Genomic DNA, 21,059 nt, shown 5'->3' with positions numbered 1-21,059 from the left:
AAAGAGTCAACAAAAGGCCAATAACATGTCAATAATAAGTCAGTACATATCAGTTATGACCAGCAATGTCAATGGCCTCAACTCACCAATCAAGAGAAACAGACTGGCAAAATGGAATAAGAAGCAAAATCCAACAATATGTTGTATACAAGAAACACACCTAGTGCAAAAAGAAGCCCATAGACTGAAAGTGAAAAGATAGAAAACAATTCTCCATGTTTCACTACTTTAAAGAGTTCATTCCTTTTTCTTCTGACCTCCATTATTTCTGATGAGAAGTTAACAGCTTCATTTTTTCCAGGATATATAATTCATTTTCTTTTCAAAGTAAGATTTAATGAGCTGATGTTGCTTGTTACTGTCTATAAGACTTATAGTAGAGGCGGAGGGAGTTTCTTGGTTCTCCTGGTCCAGCCTTAGTCTTTGGAAGTTCTTATTCTTCCAGTCTCCCAGGGCTGGGGTTTTCTCAGCATTCCTGTCCTTTCTACAGTGGCAGTAGAGCTCTGCTTGGGTCATGGGCCCAAGCAGTTTTCTTGATCTTCCTCTAGAGGCAGCTTTATTTGTTCTCCTTCTTCACCATTACTGTTCCTTAACTTAAAGTCAGAGGAAGGATGGTTTCCTGCCTTTTGCCTGGTGACTGTTTTCTTGTTACTTAGTGTTGGACCAGTGTTGGAACAAGAAGCATATCAGGTCCATGGTATTTCCTAAGCCATTCAACCTTGACAAAACTTAATCTCTAAATTCTGTCCCCTGTGCATATTATCAGTGCTTGGTTTTAAATTTAGAGTAGACCTTATTCTAGAGCAAGAGCCTTCTCTAATGTGTGATTTTTCTGGGCTCTCAGCTGCATGCTCAAATTGTTCAACAGAGAGGTTAATTTGGTCTCTACACTTTAGCATTGCCAAGCCTCCAAACCCCAGCACTATCTGAGCAGTTCTACCCAAACTCAACGTCAAGCATCTATTCCCTTGTAAACCTCATGTAGCTTCATTCTGCTTATTTTCAACTCAGCTACTCATACCTGTGTTTCTGACCCACACTTGCCATTTGTGCAACAACCTTATCTCTGGTGCCCCCTCCCACTGATTCTAGGGCTGGGGATTTAGCTCAGTTGTGCTGCCACCTGCCTTGCAAGCACAAGGTCCCAAGTTCAATCCCCAGTACAAAACAAACAAACAAACAAAAAAAAACCCCACAGATTCTAGCTATCTGCTCTCTCAACTATCTAAGTTCTTCCTCTAGCTTAGTAAGGCAGTCATGGTCTGTCTAGACATTAGAGTATCTTTAGCATATGTTTAGAAAGTTTTAGCTTATGTTTAGAAATTGTCTCCATACTAAGGTGGACTTCACTTCATGAATTTCCCTTCTCAAAAAGGCTTGCATTGCCTACTGCTCATTGCCCAAATTAAATAATTTGACTCTTATTGAGGAAGGAAGCTGAACTAGGACCAGTAACTCCACCATAGTAAAAAGTGAACATTTTTGTCTCTATACTTCTTTTAAATTAAAAGTAAAATGGTAGTGATGGGCTGAGAAAATAGCTATATAAAAAAAAAAGCAAAGTCCAGGAATTAATGTATCTGATAGTTAAAATGAGTGAATCTCAACTTACTGAATTGTAAAGCTGCATGGTTGATGAGGGTAGAAATGATACAGCCTTAAAATTTTTTGGTATATGTGGAGAAACTATTTTTTGAATGTATCATCTCATTTTCTAGTCCCTTTTGAGGAATCTTAAGGAAGTGAAAAGAAATCGCAGTGCCTTACGTACTTTCTCATTGCTGGGGCAAAATACCCAACACCTACAAGTTAAAGAAGGAGAGGTTTATTTTAGCTCACAGTTTGTAGAGGTATCAGTCTGTTGTTGGTTGGGCAGCATGGCAGAGGAGAAACAGCTCAGAACATGGTAGGCAGGAAGCAAAGAGACTTCCTCTTTCCCTTTTTTTCTATCCAGAGTGCAAGCTGATTATTACCACCCACACTCAGGGTGGGTCTTCTTCAGAAAGTCCATCATCCGCATCCAGATCTATGCTACACCTATCAGTAGACTGATCCAGGATCATACACCCATGATCCATTCAGTCACCTCCAAAAGCTCCACCTGTGAGTGCATGAGGCTAGGGGACAGGGGGATTGGCTTCTAGATAAAAGCCACAACACAGAAAGTACTAAGCTTATGATTAAGACCTTGTAGGACCTTGGGAAGTTGTATGCCAATAAATAAGTGAATACTGTATTAAACCTAACATTAAAACTACATTCAGGGCCAGGGATTTAGCTCAGTAGTTCTGGTGACTGCCTTGCAAGCAGAAGGACCTGAGTTGGATCGCTGATACCAGCACCCCCCAAAAAAACCAGAAAACACTACATTCAGTGTTTTAAGTCCTAGAATGCTCTAAATGCATGTTTTAGTACCTCTAATTAGATATTATCTAGAATAAATAATTCTGATTTTGCCAAGTAAAATAGAGAACTGGACTTAACATTTACATAAGGGAATTGGACTAGATATTAGATTATTAGTTAAATGGATTGCTATACAGAGGGACCATAAATTGATTAAGAATGTAAGGAAGTTGCTAGTCAAAGAAAGCATATATTAAATCTTTTTATAAAAGCATAAAAGTGCTCCACTTGGTATTATATTATTTTAAAATATAAATTTTGGTCTGGTCAAAGCTCCGTATTTCTTTCACTGAGCTGTGTCCCCAAAAGTTGTGTGGTTGGGGATTTAGAACATTGTCTTATGTTGTTTAATGATTAGTTATGACAAGTCAGCCTCTAAAACCTTTCTAATCCCTGGTATTACTGATCTAGAGAACTCATAATACCAGCATGGTTTTATATGTTATTCAGGGAATAGTTATCAGATATAATTCCTCCAATTCCTGAAGCCATGTCTTAGGAGCACATAATAAAATAAATTTCCTTCTCCATTTCCTGGGTATAGTCCAAAACCCTAGAAAAAGTTCAGAATAAATGAGTTGTTTACTTGTAATTCTCCTGTTTCCTTTTTATCATCTTTTCCCCAGATGGATAAATAGGTAGTATTTAATTTTAAAAGCCCATTTTATTAATACTTTTAAAAGTGTTAGTCTAGTTTTTATATTCATGCCTACAAGGTGTGATCTGAAAACACTGAATGTCTAATCTTTGAAAATTTTTTACAGCATAAAAGACACATTGCCATTAATCTGAACTCAAAATACTTTTCACTACTTTGCACATACTTAGCCCATCATTCTTGTCACTTTCTGAAGCAGTTTCGGAAGTCCTCATTTCATATGTGCATACATACTAATATGATCCTTGTTAAATTAATCTTCAATTATAAGAGATAAATATTTAGGCTATATTACCTGTCCGTCCATTGAAGAGGAGTGCATTGAAACCACATGAAATGAATAAGTAGTGGATCTGACTTTTCGGGTGGTGAGGATACACTTTTGCAGTGATATTAGAAATTCAATGAGAGTTACTCATGATGTATAATCTTTTTTTCTTTTGATCATATTGTTTCTGCTTTATCTATTTGTCATAATTTATTTGACAAACAGGTCAGTTTCTAGTGTAGTAGGTTTATAGCCTTGTACAAATTGACCTTATAAGTAATTTTCTGTTTTCTTATGTATAATTTAGAGATGTTAATACATTTTACTACATAGCTTTTCGGTTATTTTTCAAAATAAATTATTACTAAGGTACAGCAATACATAACTCTTCGCTTGAATCAACACTTTTGGCCTTTCAGGAAAAGTTCATGCTCAACATCATCTGTTAAGACAGACTTGAATCTTTTGTATTTTGCATATGTTTAATTTTCTAATCATTGTTGGTTTTAGTTCACATTTATTTTCATGTTTTACTTTAATAATCTTAGAAAAATGCTTGTGCCCTGCCTGGTGTTTTCACAAAATTATTCGTATTTTATTATTTTGATGTCTTATTTGGCATATTTCTCTATGTCTGCTGTGTTATATATTGAAAGGGCAAAATGTAAATATATTTGTTTTCCTGCACTATCCCAGAGATCCATCTATGCCTTTTATGGAAGGTTAAGCCAGTAAATCCATTGTTTATTTTAAGGAAACCCTTCAGTACCTGTACAAAGACTTAGCTATAAAAATGTTTCTCAGAGTTTCAGTGTAGATCAGTGATAGGGTTTTGGCCTAGCATGTATGATGTCCTGGGATCATTCCCAAGTACTGCAAAGAAAGAAAAAGTTCCTCCGCAGCGTTTTTTGTAGTAATAAGAGATTCAGTAACAATGATTCAAACCAAATAGATTGTGTGGCAATCTAATCATATAATAGTATAAAACATGCCTATAAAAATATAAATATGAGGAAGTTCAGCTATGATTTGTGTACTATACTATTCATTTAAAGTGTACAATTTAATGGCTTTTAGTATATTCACATCTAACTAATTTTGGAATATTACCCCCCACCACCACCAAAAAAAAAAACCCTACATTCCTTAGCTATCACCCTCTAGTCTTCTACCCTTTCTGCCACAACCCTTCTCAATCCCCTTCCTGTCCCACCCCATATTTGGACAACCGTTGGTCTATATTCTGGACATTTCATAAAAATGGAATCAGACAATATGTGATATTTTGTGACTTGTATATTTATGCTGTCAAGATTTATGTTATAGCATGTATTGCTGTATTGTTTAATGTCAAATATTTCATTGTTTAGATATATATCACAATTTATGTGATCTATCTATCTATATATAGATAGATCACATAAATGTTCATCAGTGGGTGGACATTTGGGTTGTTTCTTTTTGCCTGTTATTAATGCTTCTGTGAACATTTATATTCATTTTTTATGTATACGTAGAGTTGGATTGGTGGATTATATGGTAATTCTATATTTAACAATTTGAGGAACTGCTGCTACTACACTTTTTACATTCCCAGCGCATTGTATGAGTATCCAGTTTCTCCACATTCTTGACAATACTTGTTATTACCTGTCTTTTTCTTTTTCTTTCTGGAATTAGAGGCATGTACCAGTGTACCCAGCTGGTTGCAATGTATTTTAACATTAATATTCTTTATTTAATTTATTTTTGTGCTGTTAAGGATTGAACCCAAGATCTCATACACGCTAGACAAGTGCTCTACTACTAAGCTACATTCCACCCCCATTAATATTCTTTAAATGAATAAATTTTATAATATTCCTTTGGATTATTCCTCACTCCCCCAACCTCCACCCCTACTTTCCAGTACTGGGATTGAACCAGAGACTTTGCACTGAGCTATATCGCCAGCTCAGAGTGCTGGGATTATAGGCATGAGCCACCAAACCTAGCTTTGGATCATTTTTATATTTTAAGAATATGTTATTAAATCAAAATTTCACTGTATTTGGTGAGGAGTTTTGTGCAAGTAATTTGTATTCTTTACAAAAAATGTAGGGCCAAGAGTTTAATTTTTTTTTAAATTGACTAATAAAACAGGGTTTAACAGAAAATACTGATTTGATAAATGTTTACTGCATGTATAATTATTCCCCTGAATTCATATGCTCTAACGTGGACTGGTATTTACAGTAGTAACCCAAAGTCTTTATGTTCTTTAAAACCCTGTATTATAATTATGGCATAGTCAATAATGACACTTAAGAGGGATTATTCATTTTTATAATAAAGATAGAGAAACCGCAAACACATATTAAAAAATAATTATCCTTAGTCTTACCACTTATCACAAGTACATTTTAAATTTTGCATATTATTATTGGGTTTTATGCCTTGAAATGGCTGAAATTTTCCAGTGTTTAACTCATTAATGTATGTGGCTCAACCGCTCACATCACAGGTTTCCTCTTAAGTTCATTTTTAATGTATAGGCTTTGAAGAGAAAATAGTATTAATTTCAAGTGTCCAGCATTTTCTCTGATGTTTATAGTGTGGGTTCTTTCTCAACAGATGGAAAATGGTTGATCATTATGTTAGTCGTGTCCGTGGAAATCTCCAAATGTTAGAACAATTGGACGTGATTGGGAAAACCAGTGAAATGGCTAGGCTTTTTGGCATTCAGTTTTTACATGTACTAACGAGGGGTTCACAGGTAAAACTTTTTTCGTTTTGTTTCGTTTTTTTTGTTTTGTGCATTATAAAGTTCTGTATAAAAAGAGTTTAAGATGCTTGAAGTGATTTGATTTTTTCAGTGTTTTTTCTAATATAACCTAATAGCTGGGTAGTCAAGGGCCAGGGATTTAGCTCAGTGGTGCCACCTGTCTCACAAGTGCAAGGTGCTGAGTTTGCTCCCTGTTACCAAAAAAAACAAAAACAAAATAAAACAACAACAACAAATATATATCTTTGAATCTTGTTAGTGTGACTAGACCCAACCCTTCAAACTGGAAACCCCACAGAAAAAGGCTTCCTTTTATTTTACATTTGTAATTTTGGTTTGTTCCAACTTCCCATGGGCTATTTTAATGTAAAAATGAAGAATTTAAAATTAGTGTGGTTTATGTAACTTTTAAAATGTTAACGAAAAATGTGATCTTAAAAGGAGTTGAATTTGTCTTTCTAATTTAATTTCCAAAAGATATTTTATAAACTGAAAATAATTTTATGCTTTCACTTAACAAATATTTTCTTGAATACCCATAGCTTGTTAAGAGGTACTACATTAAAATCACTCAGGTTTCTTAATCTGAAAATATCCTTAATTTTAATTATTTTAATTGCTTTATATGTATCTGTAGCAGTCCCCATTCCACCAGCTCCATAAATATAGCAAAAATAGAGCTCTAGTTACTTGAGAGTACCTGTTCGCTTAATTTTATTGCTTACAAACTATTTTATTCTGAAGAACAAAATATGAAATGATTATATATTCACATGACAAATATTACTATATTTAAATTGCATTCATTCTTCTCACCTCTCCTTCCTTGCTTGCAGTACCGTGTGGAATCAATGATGTTACGTATTGCTAAACCAATGAACTATATTCCCGTGACACCTAGTATTCACCAGAGATCCCAGATGAGAGCCCCACAGTGTGTCCCCCTAATTATGGAGCCTGAATCCCGCTTCTACAGCAACTCTGTTCTTGTTTTGGATTTCCAGTCACTCTATCCTTCTATTGTGATTGCATACAACTACTGTTTTTCCACCTGCCTTGGCCATGTAGAGAACTTGGGAAAGTAAGATTTTTTTCATATTTACAGTTATAAAATTGTGTTTTATATTCTTTCTAAAATCATACAGACTTTGAGTCTCTTTTACTATTAATTTAGTTCTCTTCATAACTAAAATGGATTATGATGCGATTAATTGAGCTTTATGAGTAGATGGCTCATGTGAGGAGAGCTATGACTAGATAGATCACCCTACTACTTTCTGTTTCACTCTCCATGAATACATGGTCTCTTAAAATGATAGTTATTTTTAATTGATGATTTGTCACCTTGCAGTGGGATATTTTACAGATTATGATCTTAAATTCCAGCTTCCTCTTTATGTTTCTTAGAAATAGTCCATGATGTTTAAAAAGTAAAATTAATTTAGATTTTGTTCACATAAATTGAATTTCATAAACTGAATGAGAATAGCATTTTCAAATCTCAAAGATTTTTTTTCTGAATTAAAAGAAACAGTGTTTCCCTTATAACTATTCCCTTATAATATTTCTGCATATTTGAGACCAGATATTGTAGTTAGTTTGTGATATAATTCATTCTTTCATATAGAATATTTGTGGGAATTATATGAGTAATCCTAATCCTGCCCTTCATTAGGAGAGGAATTTGGAAAGTTATTCACAGTATCTTATTTAAACTTTTCTTTATGGAATTTTATACAAGATAATCATATATTGAGTTTGAATTTGGTGTTTCATCATATATTTACCCATAAATTTTAGGATAGTGTCATTGAAGAAATTTTTTTTAATAAATTATAAATGTTTAAATTAAGAACTGCTTTTTGGTAATGAAGCAAGTAAACATATTACTGAATATGTCAATTCATGATTGGATGATTGAAAATGAATTTCTACCGGAATTAGATTCCCTAAAATTGGCTAAAAGTTCTAGCCTGTGATTTGAGAAATTGTTCAATGTTTTCTTTCTTGACAGGTATGAGGAGTTCAAATTTGGATGTACCTCTCTAAGAGTTCCTCCAGATTTACTTTACCAAATTAGGCATGACATCACAATATCCCCCAATGGAGTAGCTTTTGTCAAGGTAATACTCTGTTTTAAATGAAAGGAACCAACAGTGGTGTAACTTTTGGAAAGCTGATAATGGTTTAGATATTGCTGCCATGTATTAAAAAACAAAACACCTAAGTTTGCTTGAATATTTTATGAAACATATAAGAAGTCATTTCAGAAAATATTTGATCATGTGTTTTTCTTGAATTTATATTTAAAATCTTTGAATTATTAAATTTTACTTGATTATCAAAAGAAATGTACATGTATAGTATCTGCCCAGTATTAAAATCTGGCAGACTTAATTAGTAATTTGATCATCAGAAGATGTTTGTTATCTACAAAAATTTAAATTGCTTTAATGGGTACTGTTATTTTACTTTAAATGAGCCCATCTTTGACATAGTGGTACTCCACTGTTTTATCAATTGCCTTTTAAGAAGATATCCAAACTAATAAGACAGTCCCTTTTTGCTTTCATTTTCCCTGGCCAGGAGGTGGGGCGATTCTGAGGAAAGCCTTCTAAAAGAACAAATTAAAGGCAGAGATCTAGGAGATTATACTGCCTCTCACACGGCAACTTCATTCTTTTTATTTCCTTAGCAGTGAGTCTGTACTATGTACTAGAATTGTGGAACAGAGTGGTTGACAGTAGAGTGGACCCAACCAGCCCTCAAATTCATTTTGGTGTACTTATCAAACGTATCATTCTCTACCAATAAAGGGTAGTGCTAACCAATTAGCAGTTTAGATATGAGGAAGATTTTTACCAGAGTTCATGGTATATTCCTTTTTTTTTTGGAAATTCTTAAGGTATAGTAGTATTTTAAGAATCTGGTACAGATGAGATCTATGTGGAGACATGGAAGTAAATTTTCTGTTAAATGTCTCCCCATGTAAAAATCAGTTTTTACATAACATTTCTACATCTTTGATCCCTATTTTTCCATTACATCTTAAAACATGATAGCTACTTCAAAAGGTACACCAAATGAATTAGAGGTTAGAATATGTTCTCACTGTCAAATCTATAGCTGCTTATGTTATCTCCCCCTTCAACCACATTTTTAAAACTTACATCTACATTTTGACCAATGTGTAAAGCTTAGTGAAATGAGATTTTTAATATTCAAGAATGTGATTTTCTTATGCCTGAAGTTTTAATTGCTACATTCGACATGCATTATTTTGCACGTGTCTGTGAATCATCAAAGTTAATACTGTTTTGTGGTTTTTATTCCTGCTGGAGTTCTCATAAATTCTCCCTAGTCTTGATTAATACAAATGACTTTTTTTTGGCAACAACAAATTTTATCACCTCATTATTCATCCCCTCTTCCAGATTGCTAATAAATATAGGCCGGAGGGGATGGCTTAGTGATCTAAGCATCAGATTTGAAATACCTAGAGTCCCTGGAACTACAGGTTTGAATGTCAGCAGAGTCAACTCAGCTCATCATTCTTCCAAGGTAGATAAATGGAGTTCCATGCAGATTACTGTGTGGGGTCATTAGGATGAGATCTTTAAAAACTGAGGTTGGTTATGAGTGACACAAATCCCGTTATCTTTCTGGAATGATGGGGGTTTCAAAGTTTTGAACATTCCCTTTGAACCTGTATGGTCACTTACGCATTAATTGACATCCTCCTCCCTGGAGGACTCTGAGCTTGCAAAGAACTGCTACTTTAGATTTATAAACATTACAGGAACATTTTAGGAGAAAAATCTTCAAAAGAAAGAAAAGATTTTGTATTGACAGCAACTAGTCAGTCATTGTTAGCATGTTCTAATTCATAACAGTTGTCCATTATTATATTTTGTGTTTTCTTCTTATCTATATATATAATATTTGAAAGATTTTACACATTCTGTTTTCCTTTATGATAGCCTTCAGTAAGAAAGGGTGTGCTACCAAGAATGCTTGAAGAAATTTTGAAAACTAGACTCATGGTGAAACAATCAATGAAGGCTTACAAGCAAGATAAAGCCCTATCACGAATGCTCAATGCACGTCAGCTAGGACTAAAGCTGATAGCAAACGTCACATTTGGCTATACAGCTGCTAATTTTTCTGGGAGAATGCCATGCATTGAGGTAAGTGATACATATCTGGTTTTTTTCAGAAGTTACTAAAGCAGTATTAAATGAATGCCTATTAAATATTTCATCTTGTTGACTTAGGATCAGTTTTGTTTGTATACACGTATTTCTACATGATCTTCATCTATATATTAGCTTTAAATTTCATTGCCAGTTTTATAGAGCTGTTTACAGCGATTTTGAAGTAATTCCCTTTAATGTGTAGGTAGGATCTGTTTATAGTGAGGTTAGCTTGTCCAAATGTCAGAATAAATGACCTTTTCATGTTACTAATGTTGAATTGAAGGCCAGACAATATAGTAGTATACCCAATTTTCAATAGTTCAGTAAGAAGAGGAAAGCAGGGATACTAATGTTGAATTGAAGGCCAGACAATATAGTAGTATACCCAATTTTCAATAGTTCAGTAAGAGAAAAGCAGGGGTTTTGTGTATATCATTAGTCCATAAAAATACAGTGAACCTCTTAAACGTCTAAATATAAATTCCATATGACTTTTTACTGACTAGTCAGTCCTACATTTAGTTGAGGTAATTCAAATTTGACAATAAAAGGAAAAATCATCATTACACTTCTTTGCTTCTTAACACAAAAATAAAACACATAGTACTTACTTTAAAATTACAGGAGGGTTTGGGATTTTGCTCAGTGGTTCCACTGCCTTCGAGTTCAATCCCTGGTACCAAAAAAAAAAAAAAAAAAAGGAATGTGCTTCATATATGTTGAATGGCACTATTCCTTCAACTTTACTGAATTCAGTAAATGAAATGGGAATGCTATATAGTTTCAATTTACATAACCAAAATCTGATTAGCATGTGTTTTGAAATTGCTGTGGCCTGCTATCTTTCTGTTTTGTCATTTTGTGCCATGAAAAGTATTAAAACTCAGTAATTACCAGTGCAAGAACTCTTGCTGGACATACTGTATCCACCTGCTCTATTTAAATTGAGCACTTGTAATATATTTCCCATCATACAATTACATATATTTTTCCTTGTACTTAGTACTTTTTTAAAGTATGTATAACTAGTCAGATTTAAATACTGAATTAAAAGACATTATCATGAACATTTAAAAAGAACAATTTTGAAAGTGACACACATATTTGGGCACTCAGTCACAGAGTGATTTCCAGCCTAACTGCTTATAAAGGCACATAAGAAATTCTTTGAGTAAATCTAGCTTATTCCAAGAATCTAAGGTTGCTGCAAAACATGCAGGCCCTTGTACTTACTGGTAATACTCAAAGACAAGTATATATATATATTGATTCGTTCTTTAAATTTATCTCCTTTTCTTATTCAATACTTACAGAAAGAATGATGACATTGATGGCTATTTTGTTTTCTTTGTTACATACTTTTTTAACTTTTATTAATTTTATTGGTACATTTAATATATACAATATAATGACATTTGTTGTTGGAAATTTGTACCTTTACGTAATCAATCTTGGTTATTTTCTTCCCCATTCCCCTGCCTTCCCTTCAACTTTTCCCTCCCTCCCAATCTACAAAGACGTTGTTTCCATTATTTTTCATCTTCTCATATAGACTCCATTCCCTTCTTTCTGCTACCCCTCCTGTTTACACTCTTATTTCATTTCTAGAAACAGAAAGTACTAAATGTTAAAGTCCATTGAATTATAATAAAATGTTAAGAAATTATTTCCACTGGGTTTATACCAACAGGTTGGCGATAGTATTGTTCACAAAGCCAGAGAGACCTTGGAACGAGCAATTAAACTGGTGAATGATACCAAGAAATGGGGTGCTCGAGTTGTATATGGCGATACTGACAGGTAATGGATTTGGGGTTTTGTAGTTGTTTTGCATCTCTTCACATCTTCACTCAATGCTTGAAATGGCTTAAGGGTAAATCCATCCTAAAAATAAAGTTCTACTGAAGTCTTTTCTAGTTCTTATGATCTCCTGTCAGAGTTAACACAAATCCTGACTTAACAGATAAGTGTAGTCTTCTTGACAGAAAGGATAAGTGAAGCCACAGACTGAAGATTCCCATGGCATTCCTCTAGGAAGTTCCTGGCATATACAGGAGTCTAGTGTATTTAAAGAAACTGCCTTTAATGTGAATAATGTCTCATATAGCTGAAGCTGTATGGATTTAAATGTATATCTTTAATTCAACTATTTTTGAAAGACACTTGCCAATGCTGTGAACAGTTAACTGTTTATTGTTATTATTATTTTATTGTTATTTCCCAAATCTGTGGACCTTCTTCTAAGAGAAGTTTACACAGGCAAATACACTTGTCTATTAGATTCCAGAGGGTATTTGGGCTTCTGTAGGCCTGTTGTTCATGGACTGGGAAAGAGTAGAGCTGCTTGTAAATCCTGTATTAGTAATACTGCTTGCTTCTTTCCCTGTTATGGTATTTTTTATGTAACATTATTTGTGTAGCTTGTTAAAATTCTTCTAGAATTTTAGGTATTATGCAAATTTTTTGAAGTCTGAATGTTTTTTCAAAGTTAGGGCTTAGAGTCACAGTATACTTGGTTTTAGGACCTCTGATCACCTTTTACAATGTTACAAAACAATAGGTGATAATGGTCCTGACCATTAAAAGAAGCTTGTATATAATTTTTAAATTGCATATAAACATCTTCATTTATTTAAATGTACCTATAGTTGGCCTTAACATGTTAGTGCATAGATGAAACCTTGTTGTATATGACAGCTGTTCAGTTACCAACAGGTGAAATTTCAAATTGTCCATATTCTATAATGCTCCTCATCAAAAGCCACTTGGTTTGGCCTTGGGTATTTTCACTCTCAGTAAAACTACATCCAAGGGCTGGGGATTTAGCTCAGTGGTTCCGCCACCTGCCTTGCAGGTGCAAGGACCCGAGTTCAATCCCTGGTACCAAAAGAAAAAAACAACTACATCTGGATATTCTAGCAAAATACAATATACTAAAACAAATTTCTGTACCTTGTTAGAATTCTTTAAAAAATATAGTAAAGAAAGTTAAACATTTAAATTGTTCATTTTAATTCAAGGTCTTAGATATGTCAGTTCTTGACAATCAGAAATTGTCATCATTTTGATTTTAGTTATTACCCTTTAAATTTTTTTAAGAATTCGAACAAAAACAGAGACATATAGAATGTCAGAACTGAAAGTAGGTTTTCATGTGGTTAGGGGTGGTAGGCAGATCTACAGTGGCCACAGGCTACAGTGGACCTTTGACTTATGAACTCAATTCATTAACGATGGCTGGTTGTAACTCAAGTTGGTCAGTTGAAGGCTCTGGCTTCTTCACACGGCCTTCAAAGTCTGTCTCCTGTACACAGGCAGATCTCAGTGTCCTCACAGAGACACTGGTCCAGGATTTCCTGAGTTCACAGGAAAGGATGTAATGTTCCTTCCAGAACACTTTAAGGGCTAAATTTGTATCTGAGACCATCTGGAAGCACAGTGACTGGCATTCAGGTCTTAACTCAAGACTTTGGTCCTAAGATAAAACTAAAATTCTGATTGTAACCCAAGTTGTTTGTGAGTCAGGCTGGTCATAACTCAAGGGTCCACTGCATTTGCTGTCATTGTATGCTCTAAAAGATTCACCATCACTAGTTTAGGTCAGCAGTTTATATGATGTTGGGAGTAACCTTAGCCTTAGAAAATGGGCCTTATGTGATGCTTAAGAACAATTTCTCCTTGGGTAAGAAATTTGTCCCAAGTTGATCAACTAGTCAGTAATGGAACCTTTAATTGGTACTTAATGTTTTCATTAACTGGTGCTTTCTCTATATCTATCTATCTATCTATCTATATCTGTCTCACAGATATATATGATTTCAATCAATGAAATTTTATTTGCAGGGTCATTAGAAATTTTGACCATCATTTCACTATCTGATTCATTCAACAATATTTTTTTGTTTTTTTGAAATCTGTATAAGGGCAAATCACTGTAGGTCTTGTGCTGGTTATACAAGTGTGTGAGTTTCCTAGGGCTGCTGTGACAAAATGTCAAATTTTTGGGACTATACTCTTAAAATGTGTGCATTTTAGTATATGATAATTATCTCAGTGAAGTTGTTTTTTTAAAGTTTCCAAAAGGAAGTCTTATAATAATAATCTGTTTTAAAAATAAGATTGTAGTAGTGTATGGGTGAGGACTTAGCTCAGTGGCAGCGTGCCCACCTCACAAGCACAAGGTCCTGAGTTCAATCCCCAGTACTAGGGGCAGTGGGGGGGGGACTAATAGTGTAATGAGCATCAGGTAGACCTAAAAAGAAAATATAAAAAGCTTTAAGAGGTTCAGTGGATGGCCTAACTTGAAGGTAAAAAAATCAGCTACAACCTTTTTGTCTAGCTTAGTGACTTTTAAAAGTAATCTAGATTGAGACAGTTTTTTTTTCTTTTTATTGAGTTTATTGGTATAATCTAGGTATACAATACAGTTACATTCATCACTGGGATCTTGTACCTTTACATAATAGGTCTTGGTTCTCATTTTTCCCCTTGTCCCTGCCCTCCCTTCACCCCCTCCTCCCCTCCCCATTTACAAACACTTTATTTCCATTTTTTCAGTATCTCATATTTTTTTCCTCTCCCTTATTACCTTTCCCCCACCCTTCCCACTTTCCCTACACCTTTAGCCCTTTATTTCCTATTTCACATAATTAATTATAGATTGAGACAGTTTTTTAATGACAAAACTAAATAAATTACTCCTTTTCTTTTTTTTAATTTTTCATATTAGGCTTTAAGAGAAGTTCCGTCTCCAGTATTGGCAGGGAATGAGTTTTTCCTTAAAACAAAACAAAATAAAACAAAACAAAAAAAAACCTAAATGGAACCTAAATGTTCTATTTTTTAAAATATATTTAAAATTGACTTATGTGGCTAGAACTAAAGAATTTCACAGTCATAAGATATTGTCGATTTCCAACATTTAATGTCTTACCACTAAAATAGTAAATGAAATTCAAATTCCTGAAATTGTTATTTAAATGCTATATTTATTAGCCATTATTTCTGTTAGTGTTCAGATTTTAATGAATACTGAAAATGTATGGATCAAATAAGATTAAAAGATGCCTGATGCTTTTAATTTATAAATTTTTATATTGATTTTTAATCAGTCTTAGAAATCCTTCCCTCTTGACCTGTACACTTTGCATCTGAGGTTATATATCAGAAAAGTTTATTCTAGACTTGTTTGATGTGTCTTTTAAAAAGAACTAAATGACATGGAAATATGTTTATAATATACCATTAAATGAAGGAGAAGTTAAATGCTATGATCTCTGATAACAAATGAGAAGAGATTTATAAATACACACAAAGTGTCTAGTGTCTTTTTTTCTGAATGGTGGGATTATAGATGGCTGTTTTCTTCTTTGTTCCTTTTTGTGTGCGATTTTTGTTTGTTTGTTTTTTTTGTACTGGGTATTGAACTTGGGACCTTGCACTTGTGAGTCAGGTGGAGGAACCATTGAACTAAATCCCTGGGCCTTGTTAACTGGGCTTATTAACTTTAGTGAACTTTTTAAATTGAGTAGTCCTGAAAGGAAATTTCCTCCCATATCATAGGTAAATTTTCCTTTGTGTGTGTGTGTGTGTGTGTGTGTGTGTGTGTGTGTGTGTGTGTATTTTTACAGTCCTGGGGATTAAACCCAGGCTGGGATTTTAGGTGTGTACCTCCATTTCTTTATAATCACATATTGCCTTATATTTATTTATTTATTTATGGTACTGGGGATCAGACTCCAGACCTTGTGCTTGCGAGGCAGACGGCAGCACCACTGAACTAAATCCTCGGCCCCATATTGCTTTATTTTATGACAAACTTGACTGTGTGCCATATACAGACAGCATTGAATGTCTAGAGTTGATCCAGGAGGTTCTTGGTAGCTATATCTGAGACAGGCAGACTAGAAATATTGAATGTCTTAAAGATCTTTAATAAGTTATACCAAGACTTCAAAAGGAAAATAAGATAAAACATGAAAGCTTACTTAGGAAGCAACTTAATAAGAAAGAGTAAAGAGAGGAAAAGGCTGTCTTTGGTTTAGATAGAGTATTAGCCAAGAAAGTTAATCTTAATGTGATTTTTCAGTACAGTGACTTTCTCATTGCTTACTATATTTTTAATCCCCATAGTATGTTTGTGCTACTGAAAGGAGCTACTAAGGAGCAGTCTTTCAAAATTGGTAAAGAAATTGCTGAAGCTGTAACTGCTACCAATCCTAAACCAGTGAAATTGAAGTTTGAAAAGGTAAGAATACCAATGATATATAAAATTCATATACATTCTAGAAATTTATGACTTATTCAATATACTTTTGGAATCATTAATAGTATAGGAATCTATACAGATGCTAAATATTAAAAAATTTTGTCTCTCTCTTTTTGTGGTATATGTGTGTGTTATCAGGGTCTCATAGCAGTCCTCCTGCTTCAGGCTTTGCATTAAGGGTATGTGCCTTCACACCTGGCACCTGGCAGATATTTTTTGTAATGTCCTTATACAAGGAAATAAAAAGATTGGTTCAGTTACTACTTCTATAAAAACAGGCCACCCCAAATATATAATATTTAAAAATTAGCATTTTATTTTGTTCATGTATTTTTAGAGTACAGGAATTCAAAACAGTATAGCAGGGGTGGCTTGGCTGTGTCTCGCAATGACTAGGTTCTTAGCTGGAAAGACTTAAAAGTTGGATGTAGTCATCCATTTGTGGGTGACTAGTCCAAAGCCGAGGGTTGATGTTGTCTGGCGCCTACTTATTCTAATGGCTGGTGGTTGAGGCCAGCTGCTGTCAGGGACTTGGTCTGAAACTCCTCCACAGGACCTTCTCCCAGGGTTGCTTATTCTTCTTCATAGCATAGTAGCTGTACTCTAGGAGAACATCCCAAAGAGAAACAGACAAAAGCTGTTTTGCTATTTATGACCCAGTCTCCAAGTCTTACCAAGTCACAAATGTTTCTCTATTTAAGAGAAAGGAACACAGACCCCATCTATTAATGTCAATGTCAGCCGTATAAAAAGACCACCTGGGATGAGGCATACTGTTCTTTACAAGATACAATCTACCAGAAAGACTTCTCAGTATAAAAATCAAATACATATTCAGTTCTTTCTGTATAAAAGACAGTGAGCCTTTTTATTCATTTGTCAGTACAAAGAAACATAACCCATAGTTCTGCATCCTAAGAGCCAGTAAACTGAAAGGATTAGGAATAAGTAATCTCTTATTAGCTAATAGAAAGCTCTATGAGAGTAGTCTCCCTAACCAATACAAAACACAATGAAAGAAGGAATTTTCTCTCCTGCGTTTGATGGGGAGACTTCATGGATGAGAGAGCATTGAACTGTGTGTTGAAAAGTGAGTTAGGGGTGTTGCTCAGTGGTAGAGTACTTGCCTCACAAGCAAAGGCCCTGAGTTCATTTCTGTGAACTAGGGCAGGAGGCGGAATTAGGAACCATGGGGCTGTAACCATTCTATGCTGAAGAAAATGGTACATAGAAAGATATAGTTAGAAAACTAATAAAGGAATACATAGTAGAAGAAGATAAATCCAAGAAAATAAAGTTTAGTGGGTCTTGAATCCCAAGCAAAGTGTTTACATTTTACTCAGTAAAGTTTATTGTTTTAGTCTGCTTGTGTTGCTATAAACAGAATACCACAGTTGAGTAATTTGTAAAGGAAAAAAATCCTCGCAATTCTAGAGGTTAGGAAGTCAAGATGAAGACATTAGCATCCAGTATTTGGTGAAGATCTTCATGCTGCATCCTCAAAGGCAGAAGGCCAAAAAGACATGAACTCCTTCTGTCAAGCTCTTATATAAGTGTACCTAATGACATGATGAGCGCAAGACCTCAGGACCTAATTACCTCTTAATATAAACATTGGCAACACTTGAAATACATTGGTTAGGGGGCACATTTAAACCACAGTCTTTATCAACAAAGAGTGACTTGCTCAGAGCTGTTTGAGGACAACCATCTTCACAGTGATATATAACATATACTGGAAAGAGGAGACTCTCAAGAACAGAATGCCTCTTGGAACTTGCATAGCCTGAACTAGTAAAATGATAAATACAAAAAATAAAGGCCAATTCAAGAGAAACTGAGAAAGAGAATGGACAATCATTAGAAGTGCCTGATTTAGGAGGGCAACTGTGAAAATAGAGAAAGGAGCTCTAGGGGTGTATCTTATTGGTAGAGCCCTTACCTAGTACACATGATGCCCTTGATTCATTCCCCAGTACTACCAAAAAAGAAAGTGGTGGGGGGGACCCCAAATTTTGTGTTGTACCTATTCTAAAGCAAAAATTATGTCCTAAAATGTCTAAGAGGTCTCAGGTACAGTATCTTCTCAGAAAGTGAACATTATTTTGCATGAGGAGGGGTTGGAGAATGTAGTGCTAAGTGTTATTTCAAAAGTATGTGTATAATGCTATGGTCACTCAACCTATCTGGTAAAGTTAAGAACATGGTATGTTTTGAGAATAACACCATGAACAAACACTTAGCTGAAATAGATCACATACCTAAACATAAGCCCTGCAAAAATTCTCAAAATCTAAATATTTGGTAAGGATTGTGGTGGAGCTCTTAATGATCTACAGTTTTTCTTGTACTTGTCCGTTTTGCAAACAAGACTGCCCTCATAAAATGAGTTAAAAGTTCCCTCTTCGGTTTTCTTTAAAAAAAAAAAAAAATTTGAGCCGGGCATGGTGGCACACCCCTGTAATCCCAGCACTTGGGAGGCTGGGGCAGGAGGATTGCTGTGAGTTCGAGACCAGCCTGGGCTACATAGTGAGTTCCAGGTCAGACTCAACTACATAGTGAGACACTGTCTCAAAAAAACCAAAAAAAAAAACAAAACAACAAAAAACAAAAAGTGCCAAGTGCCAGAAAGTAGAATTATTTTTTCCTTAGGTGATTGCTAAAATTCATCAGTGAGCTATAATTTTATTTGGGGGAAAGCTTTTAATACAAATTAATCATCTTTAATAATACTTTATTCAGATTTTCTGCTTGTGTCAGTTTTGATAACTTTTCATTGTTAAGGAATTGTCAAGTTCTTCTAAGTTGCCAAATTCATTGGCGTGTATTCTATTTCCTTATTGTGATTGTAACATCTATAGGATCTTTACGAATATACTCGTTTCATATAAATATTGGTAATTTAAGGGGCATTTCCTTGTTCATTCTAGCTAGATATGTATCATTTTATTGAACTTTTTCAAGAACCAATTCAGTAATTTCCATTCAGCTATTTGTTTTCTTCTACTTATTGTGGGTTTAATGTGCTTTTCTTTTTCTGTCTTCTTAATTTGGAAACTTGTTACATTGGCTTTTAAACAAATCTTTGTTAATATAAGCATTGAAAGATAACAGTTCTTCTCTACATCTAAAAATATGGTAAGTTCCAGTTATTAGTGATTTTTCCAGAGACGTTTTTGTTACTACTTTAATTTAGTTGCATTGTGGTCAGAGAACATACTCTGATTTCAGAGGCTTTAGGTTTACTGAAATTTGTTGCTTGGTCTACTATATAGTCTGTCTTAGTAAATATTCCATGTAACCCTAAAACCATGTATATTCTGCTTATTAGATATAATGTTCAATAAATATAACTTAGGTGAAGCTGATAAGATTGTTGAAGCATTCTGCATTTTCACTTTTTTGTCAATTACTGAGACAGAAGGGTTCAAGTTTCCACTATAATCATGGATTTGCCTGGTTTTGTTTGCTTTGGGTTATTTTAGTGTTGAGAATTGAACCAAGGATCTTGCACATGCCATCAAGTATTCTCCCACTGTGCTACATCCCCAACTGATTTCTTCAATTTATTCTTGTCACTTTCTATTCATGTACTTCAGTTTTCATATTAGGTGCATATACATTAAGAATTATGTATTTTCTTGATGAATTAATACTTTTATCTTTGATATTTCTATCTTGAAGTCTCTTTTTCCTGTTTTAATATAGCTACTCCAGCTTTCTTTTTATAAATTGGCATTTATACAACTTTTCTTTTTCTTTATTTTTAACCTTTCTATATCCTTTTGTTTAAAGTGGGTTTCTAATAGCTTATAATAGGATCTTATGTTTTTAGTATGATCATTTTTGCCTTTTAATTGGATTAGTTCATTACATTTAATATGATTATAGATGAAGCTTGGGCATTAAACAATATATACATATTTCAAGGACATACAAGTTTACATATGAATATGTAAAATGTTTGTCAGTGCAATGGACACTAAGAATGATACAAAAAAATCAACAAATTAAAGAGTTTTTTTTGAAAGAATAAAAAAAATCAATAAACCATTAGCCTACCTTATCAAAAAGAAATAAAAGGCTCAAATTCATGCAATTAGGAATGAAAATGGTGAAGTCATAACAGATCCAGCAGAAATCCAGAGGATCATAAATACTTCAAGAACCTGTACTCTAATAAAATGGAGAACACAGAAGAAATGGACAGATTTCTAGATACATATGAATTACCAAAGTTGAATGAAGATGATATAAAAATTCTAAACACCCCAATTACAGTCAGTGAAATTGAAAACAATTAAAAATTTACCAACAAAGAAAAGCCCAGGGTCCTGTTGGCTTCACTGCTGAATTCTATAAGACAGTTAGAGAAGAACTAATGCTAGTACTCATCAAACTTTTCAGTGAAATTGAAAAAGAAGCAGTACTTCCAAATTCATTCCTGGAAGCAAGTGTTATTTTGATTCTAAAACCAGGGAAAGACCCAACCAAAACAG

The 21,059-nt window shown here is 34.1% G+C and overlaps 1 protein-coding gene across 3 annotated transcripts in view; it reads left to right on the top strand.

Moving 5' to 3' along the window:
- Rev3l (REV3 like, DNA directed polymerase zeta catalytic subunit) overlaps positions 1–21,059 on the top strand; it is a 122,613-nt gene that overhangs the window by 75,846 nt on the left and 25,708 nt on the right. For 2 of the 3 annotated variants that reach the window (XM_010630829.3, XM_010630830.3), the window contains exons 21-26: positions 5,946–6,087; positions 6,933–7,177; positions 8,111–8,219; positions 10,077–10,283; positions 11,983–12,092; positions 16,425–16,539. In XM_010630829.3, coding sequence (XP_010629131.1) covers positions 5,946–6,087; positions 6,933–7,177; positions 8,111–8,219; positions 10,077–10,283; positions 11,983–12,092; positions 16,425–16,539 — 928 coding nt within the window. Of the gene's footprint in view, positions 1–5,945; positions 6,088–6,932; positions 7,178–8,110; positions 8,220–9,530; positions 9,656–10,076; positions 10,284–11,982; positions 12,093–16,424; positions 16,540–21,059 lie in introns of those variants that run through there. The other variant, XM_019208449.2, reaches the window with a different exon arrangement.

Source organism: Fukomys damarensis, unplaced genomic scaffold (genome assembly GCF_012274545.1).
Source record: "Fukomys damarensis isolate Sample0158 unplaced genomic scaffold, DMR_v1.0_HiC HiC_scaffold_14, whole genome shotgun sequence".
Classification (NCBI taxonomy): domain Eukaryota; kingdom Metazoa; phylum Chordata; class Mammalia; order Rodentia; family Bathyergidae; genus Fukomys; species Fukomys damarensis.
This window is presented reverse-complemented; position numbering and strand designations above follow the sequence as displayed.